This window comes from Lolium rigidum, chromosome 4, assembly GCF_022539505.1.
Source record: "Lolium rigidum isolate FL_2022 chromosome 4, APGP_CSIRO_Lrig_0.1, whole genome shotgun sequence".
NCBI lineage: Eukaryota > Viridiplantae > Streptophyta > Magnoliopsida > Poales > Poaceae > Lolium > Lolium rigidum.
This window is the reverse complement of record NC_061511.1, coordinates 126303473-126311124: the sequence shown is the minus strand read 5'-3', so window position 1 is coordinate 126311124 and position 7652 is coordinate 126303473. Positions and strand designations below refer to the sequence as shown.

Here is a 7652-nt window from a genome sequence, read left to right as displayed (position 1 = left end):
ATCGACGCCTGCGTCTTCTCACCCGACGCGGCGTCGGCCAAGGCGGCCTTGGCAGCCTTGTTGCCAGTAGGACGCCCTGCCGACGTTACCGACGCCGCGTCCAGATCAATGGCGTCCTTCCCCTTGGACAGCGACAGGCGCGTCAACCGCCATTTCTCATTCCCTTTGAGCTTGCTATAGCAATTCATCAGCGCGAACGGCTTATGCCCATCCGAGTTCCTCGCGTAAACCTCCATGGCCCTATCAAACTAGCCAAAGGAAGCGGAATCATTTCATCGAACATAATGTAGGCGCTACAGATTATGGAAGAAAGAGGCGTACCATTTGGGAGAGGTCGGCGCCGCTCTCGGCTCCGGTCGGTAATTCCTGATGGTATCCATGGAAGGAGTTCACCGACGCCTGGATGATGGCCCATCGCGTCGACATTGCCTTTTGGCTCCTCTTCATTGTCACTTTCTTGTACTCGCTGTTGATGAGCTTGCGCTCATCGAACTCGGCCTTGATCCTCGCCCAATACTTCCCGTGTTTTTGGTTGGCGCCGATGATGGAGTCATGGCTCACCGTCGCCCACGACTCGCACAGATAAAGATCCTCCAAAGCCGTCCACTTGGGGCCTCGTGTGCCCGACGCCTTCTTCTTCTTTTTCTTCTTCACGCCGTCCGCGTCGACCTCCACGAGATCATCGTCACCGGCACCCTCCTCGTCTTCTTCCTCGCCGCCCTCTTCGTCCTCGTCGTTGTCCTCGTCCTCCACCCCCTCCTCTTCATCGTCCTCCTCTTCCTCAGCACCCTCAGCACCGGCGCCGTCGAATTCGAGCGGCCCCCTGCGGCCAGTGAAAGGGTCGCCGTCCGCACCGGGTCCTGGCTCGCGCTGCTCGTACGCCGGGGAGTAGAGGTTGTTGGGGTTGAAGCCGCCATGCGGCAGCGCATCCTGGTAGTGCGGCGACAAGTTAGGCGTCACACACCCGGGAGTGCCGGAGGGGGCGTCGTTGTAGAAGGCGGATGACGACGGAGAGAAGACTCCCGGAACGTACACCGGCACGTTCGTACTATATGGGCTCGCGTTGGTGGCGGCGATACACCCGGCCATTAAGTGGTGGTGCTGGCGCGCCGCCAGAGCCTTCTTCTCCTGCTCCGCCGCCCTCCGCCCTTTCCGCTCCGCCGTCGACATCTTCTGGCGCAGACAGTCTTCATGCCACTGATCATCGGTCAATCCTTCCGGCCTCTTCTTCGGGGCCGGCGCCTTCCGCGGCTTCGCGAACGGTGCTTTCGCCCCTTTCGTCGCATTGCCCGGCGGCTTCTTGGCCGCTTTCTTGGCCATCTTCTTGGGGGCTACCGGCGGCGTCATGGAATGGGGAGAAGGTAGCGGCGGCAGGTGGACGGCGGGAGGGAGAAACAAATCGGCGGGGGAAAGGAGAAATGAATCGGCGGCGGGGGAGGCCAGAAATGCGCGGCGGGATGGGCGCAATATGGCGGGAGGGGCGGGATTTGGCGGGAGTGGGAGACGATTTTTCACTGAGCCGCTGACGAGTCAGCCCCGCCACTTCCCGCCTCGCTTTTCGTTGTGTCCGGCGTCCCCGGTGCGTCCCCTGTGGGACGGGGACGGGCTCGGGGCGCCGGACACCGTATCGGGCCGCGCCGGACAAAAATGGGCTTTGGGGGGACGCGGCTGGAACGCATTTTTTGTCCGGCACGCCCCAAATCCCTTTGGGGGACGCGGCTGGAGATGCTCTTAAATCTTGATTTGCTGCTGGCACGACCTGGTGAAAACTAGCCCACCCCATGATGCGAGTGATTGCACAATACACAAACAGGTGATTTGCATCCTCTCCTGTTGGCTGACTTGCAGTATATAAGCATGAGTTATTATGCGGCAGACTCCTCTTTGCCAATCGACCAGCCGTCCATATTCTCTCACCTATGAATAACCAATCGGGATGGCTTCTATGCAACCAGCGGCGCACAAGTTGATTTACCACGCGCATGCCTTGTTCAAGGTCTCAGTGACGGCATCATAGATCGTCTGATCATTTTTTTTTTTTTGATCCAAAATCCCAGATTTATTAAGAGAAATCACCGGTTACAAACACCCTGAGAAAGAAAAAAACAACATAGTCCTTGGGAGAGCCGGCCGCCGCCGCCGTCGACTCGCATGGAAGGCATGCCGCCGCCATCTTCGCTCCGGGGAGCTTTGCATCGGCAAGCAGCCGGAAGTCCTTCCAGAAAGGGGCTTCAAGAGCCCTACGCGTCGAAGGAGAAGCCGCCGTCTTCAAAGTCTTCACCGGTGAACCTCCGCCAGATCCGGGCTCGTCGTCTGATCATTATTGTTTGCGTTGGAATCGTCGATGCAACAGGATATAAAACCGATCATGCCTTGTTCAAGGTCTCAGTGACGGCATCATAGATCGTCTGATCATTATTGTTTGCGTTGGAATCGTCGATGCAACAGGATATAAAACCGATCCTTCCTCAAGCGTACATATAAGATGCTTTGCCTGTACAGAAGCTTGAGAAAATGCAAGAGCAGTCGCACTGAACATGCTCTAAAGCCGATGCAAATTTTTATCCACTCCCTCACAAATTCATCACTTAAACAGTATTTTGTAGCTCTCTTTCCAAACTTCACAGTGACTAGCGGTCACTGTCCAAGCGTCATCCATAGAAGAATATGTAAAACTAGGCAGGCAAGAATAATAAGAGGTTGGTTTTAATCAGGCGTCAAATTGTTCCAATCCTCCTGCCAATATCATGTCCTGTAAATCATCAGGCGAAAATAGAGCTACAAAAGCCTCGTTCATACACGCAGGAATAATAAGAGGTTGGTTTTAATCAGACGTCAAATTGTTCCAATCTTCCTGCCAATATCCTGTCCTGTAAATCATCAGGCGAAAATAGAGCTACAAAAGCCTCATTCATACACACTGGAAAAACCAGCTAAAGGCACCGCGATGTGCAACTGTTCTGAGTTGAGATGAGTTTCATGGAGCCAAAATGTTCCTTTTATTCAAAACATCAGAGCGGCAGCTGCTCCCTGGTACGCAGTTACTCGAGGCACGAGTAGGCGAGAGCCTTCTCCTCCGAGAGCTCCTGGGCTGTGGCATCCATCTTCTTTCTTGAGAACTCGTCGATCGGGAGCCCTGTCAACAGGCCATAGAACATTAGAAAAGTGAGATCACGAAAAATTGTTCCTAGGAAGCAAAGTGTTAAGTCAGCACCCACCTTGAACAATTGTCCATTCACCACCGCAGCAAGTTACTGGGAAGGAGTAGATAAGCCCAGCAGGCACACCGTATGAACCATCAGAATACACACCCATGGAAACAAATGTTCCCTGTGATGGAAGAACTAGATGTGTTAACAGAGGAGCGTAACTAAGCCTAACATACAGGACAGGTTGGAGCGACTGAAACAGACCTCAGGGGTTCCGAGAACCCAATCACGGATGTGGTCACAAGCAGAGCTGGCAGCAGAGAGAGCACTGGAGAGCTTCCTCGCTTTGATGATTGCAGCACCACGCTGCTGGACAGTGGCAATGAACCCTGCATTTAGCCTGCGTAAAGAGGATTAAACCATTAATCCTAATTGTAAAGAAAATGGAATTAGCACCAACAATGGCTTTAGCATTTCGGGTTTACCATTCATCGTCTTTAACAAGTTCGCGAACAGGCTTCTCGCCACTGGAAGTCTTCACGGTGGCGTGGTTCACATCAGGGTACTGACTGGAAGAGTGATTACCCCAGATGATAACATTCTTCACATCACTAACTTGGACATCAAGTCTCTCAGAGATCTGACCGAGTGCCCTGTTATGGTCTAGGCGGGTCAAACAACTGATGTTCTTCTCAGGAATAGATGGAGCAAACTCTTTTAAGATAAGAGCATTGGTGTTTGCTGGATTGGCAACAACCAGAACCTGCAAAAATATAGCACAATTTTTTTGAATCTACACTTCAGAACTGCGGAGAAACATACTGAAGTTTGCAAGGCTTTTGAAGAAAACTAGGAAACATTATAACTGAGTCATATGCTTGACCTCAAAGGCACCTTTTTAATGAATGCAAATGTGATAGATAAGAGTGGATTGTCCAACTAAAACATACTAGTATAATTATATTCTTATGACACGTTTCAGTATAAAATGCATCACTATGCTCAGCTTTGTCCTTTAATTAGTCTGCATTTTGTTGATGTGATACTTAATGAATCAAATGCAAGTGTGAAGGAGGTGGGGTGTCCAATTAAATCTTGTAACTTAGGATTCGTCTATTTTATCACATGCATTATGACACATTCAATACAAAATCTATCACCAGTTCACCACCTAACTGAATGCATTCTACCTCTGGAAAAAACAGAGAGGTGCAGTGTATATATATCCCAGGAATTCATACCTTGCAATTCGGGGCTGCATGGGCTTCAAGGGCAGATGCTTGAGATTTGTAGATTGAAACATTCTTAGACATAACATCCTTCCTTTCCATTCCCTCCTTCCTGGGGAATCCACCAACCATAACCGCAACATTCACACCAGTGCAAGCCTCAACAACATCAGTTGTTGCAACAACTCCTGTAGTGCACCAACAGGAGGTTTAAGCATTGGCAAGAAACATAATAATTCCCGAAAGAGATGTTATGCTGTAAAATCAAAAATAAATTAAAGAAATCAGCTTACCCTTGAGAAGTGGAAATGCGGCATCAACCAACTCCATCTTAACACCATTAAGAGCTTCAGCAGCTGGTGGAATATCCAGCATATGCAGAATAACAGGCTGGTCCGCACCAAGCATAATTCCCCTAGCAATCATCGGAACAAGAGCATATCCAATTTGTCCTGCCCAACAAAGAAATAAGTCAGCTCCTGCTACTTACTAAGATTTCCACAATATCAGAGAAAACTCATGTGCGTCCCATGATCCGAGCTTCAACAGAATAACTTAAGCATATCAAACAACATGTTAGAAAAAGACAGAGCAGGTTTCGAGACCACACTTGCTACCCACACCCAACCAAACCTTATAAGGCCATTGTCCCAGGAGGAGCAATCACCACTCTTAACGGCAAACAAATGAGAACTAAGTAGCGGAGATGGCAGAACGGAATTCGCGACCAGTACTGACACCATGTCATGCAGTATCCATGATTATAAGATTACAGCGTACAAGTAACCCTGAACTAAATACAGACGCCATTTTACACACATAACAATACTAAGGCTGATCCAGGATTCCAGGCTTCTAGGAGAAGCTGCTGGGAAGAAGGCTTCTCCCAGAAGCCACTGGAGAAGACGAAAAGAAGTGGCCCTAAGCCTCCTCAGGCACGCCATTTGAAGAGAAAAAGGTATGGCCGCCCTCTAAACTGAGACAAAGTGCAAGTGAGATTTTGTGCCCTCATCTAGGATTACATAAATTATATTCAATATAATAGCCATTTGGGCATCAACACAATGCAATAAGCACGCTTTCCAACATGGTATCAGAGCCAGTTACAAAACCATACCCACTAGCTACCTTCCAAATCTTACATTGCCGGCCAAGATGAGTTGGCACCGCAGATTTGAGAGGTAGCAAGTAGAAACCAGGATTTGCATGTGGTTCCAATACCATGCCGTCAAATATACTTGATGTATTGTATTGAGGCACCAAATGGGCTAATATACAGAGTACAACTAACATAACCCTAAACAAAAATATAGTACCATTTACGCACAACACTACTAAAGTTCATCAGGTCATGTGACAAGAAAAGATAAATCAATCCTCTAAACACAACTGAACTAAACTAAACTAGACCAACTATTCTCAAAATTTAAAGGTAGAGTGTCCACCGATCTGGTGCAATACTCTCACTTATCAAATCAAGAACAGGAGTCAGTTCAGGTCCCTAATCAGATCAGGCTACTATCCCGAGATCAGCACTAAAACCATGCAGCTAGACTAAAAGTCCCATCATGACGAGCCAAGCAGTTAGTGCAACAAGTCTGTAACATATAAACCATACTAGAATATAAGATCAAGCCACTACTGCCAGGTATACCCACAGATCCTGAACAAAAGACCATCAGATCAGCCTATCAAATCGTGCAAACACAAGACTGGGGCCAAACTACAGTCAACAAACCAATTTAGGAGTGAGTGAGCTCTCCTACTTGACTGATACGCTACTACTTGACACTACAGTTCAACCACTAACGGATCAGATCAGAAGATGCAAGAGGAGATGTACCTAGCAAAGCACACTGAAAACCCAACAGGATAAGCATACAGAACTGCACGGACCAGAGGAGGTTAGGCGCTGTACCTTAGCCAAACTGAACTAGTGTTAAGGGTGTAAGGATTATCTGTACTCTCATCTAGGATTACACAAATTATATTCAATGTAATAGCCATTTGCACATCGACACAATGCATTAAGCATGCTTTCCAACATGGTATCAGACCCTCTTACAAAACCATACCCACCAGCTACCTTACAACTCTTACATTGCTGGCTAAGATCAGTCAGCGCCGCAGATATGCTGGGTAGCAAGTAGAGACCAGTATTTGCATGTGGTTCCAATACCATGGCGTGAAATACACTTGATGTATTGCACTGAGGCACCAAATGGGCTAATACACAGAGTACAACTGGCATAACCCTAAACAAAAATAGAGCACTACTTACACACATAACACTACTAAAGCTCATCAGGTCATCTGATGAGAAAAGATAAATTGACCCTCTAAACACAACTAAACTGAAGTAGACCGACTATTCTCAAAATTTAAAGCTAGAGTGTGTCCACCGATCTGGTGCAGTACTCTCGCTTATGAGATCAAGAACAGCAGTGAGTTCAGATCCCTAACCAGATCACGCTACTATCCCAAGATCTGCACTAAAAGCCATGCAGCTAGAGTAAGACCGTAAGAGTCACAGCATGACAAGACAATCAGCTCTTGCAAAACAAGTCTGCAACATACAAACCATATTAGAATATAAGATCAAGCGACTACTACCAGGTCTACCCACGAATCCTGACCACAGACCGCCAGATCAGCCTATCAAACCGCGCAAACACAGCAACTGGGGTCAAACTAGAGTCAACAAACCAATTTAGGCGACGCGTAGTGAGCTCTCCCGCTAGACTGGACCGCTACTACTAGCTAGCTAATACAGTTCAACCACTGACGGATCAGATCAGGCGGTGCAAGAGGAGATCTAGCTAGCAAAGCACACTCAAAGCCCCACTGGATAAGCGGATCTCGAGGACATGGCCAGATCCGAGCCGGCCGAGACGGAAACAGCGCGGATCGGAGGAGGCTGGGCGATGTACCTGCGGCGCCGGTGACGAGCACGCGCATCGGTTCCTTCGCCGCCATTGGAGCCTGCTGGGGAGGGGTTCTGGAGTCGGGGATAGGGAGAGTGGTTCGGGAGGAGGCGACGACAACGGGAGGATAGTGAGACGAGACGAGGCGGAATGGGTGGCCGATTTAAGCTGCTCCGAGCGGTGGACTCCGCCGAGATCTGTTGCTACCGGGATCCGATGCTAGCCAAACGAGTCTTGGTCGCTGCAAGTGGGTCCAATGTTGCGTGGGTTTCAAGTGTCTGTGAAAATTATTTGGGTTGGGTCGGCCGGCCATTGCTTGGGCGATAAGATCTAGAAAGAGCAACGGCGAG

The 7652-nt window shown here is 48.8% G+C and overlaps 1 protein-coding gene across 1 annotated transcript; it reads right to left on the bottom strand.

Annotated features, from left to right (window-relative positions):
• Positions 1–2808: 2808 nt before the first annotated feature.
• On the bottom strand, positions 2809–7438 carry LOC124705569 (malate dehydrogenase, cytoplasmic). The gene is made up of 7 exons (XM_047237275.1): positions 7309–7438; positions 4672–4830; positions 4391–4566; positions 3635–3912; positions 3414–3549; positions 3219–3330; positions 2809–3136 (listed from the first exon to the last, which is right to left on the bottom strand). The coding sequence occupies exons 1-7, from the start codon at positions 7352–7354 to the stop codon at positions 3042–3044; spliced, it is 1002 nt and encodes a 333-aa protein (XP_047093231.1). The 5' UTR covers positions 7355–7438; the 3' UTR covers positions 2809–3041.
• Positions 7439–7652: the final 214 nt, after the last annotated feature.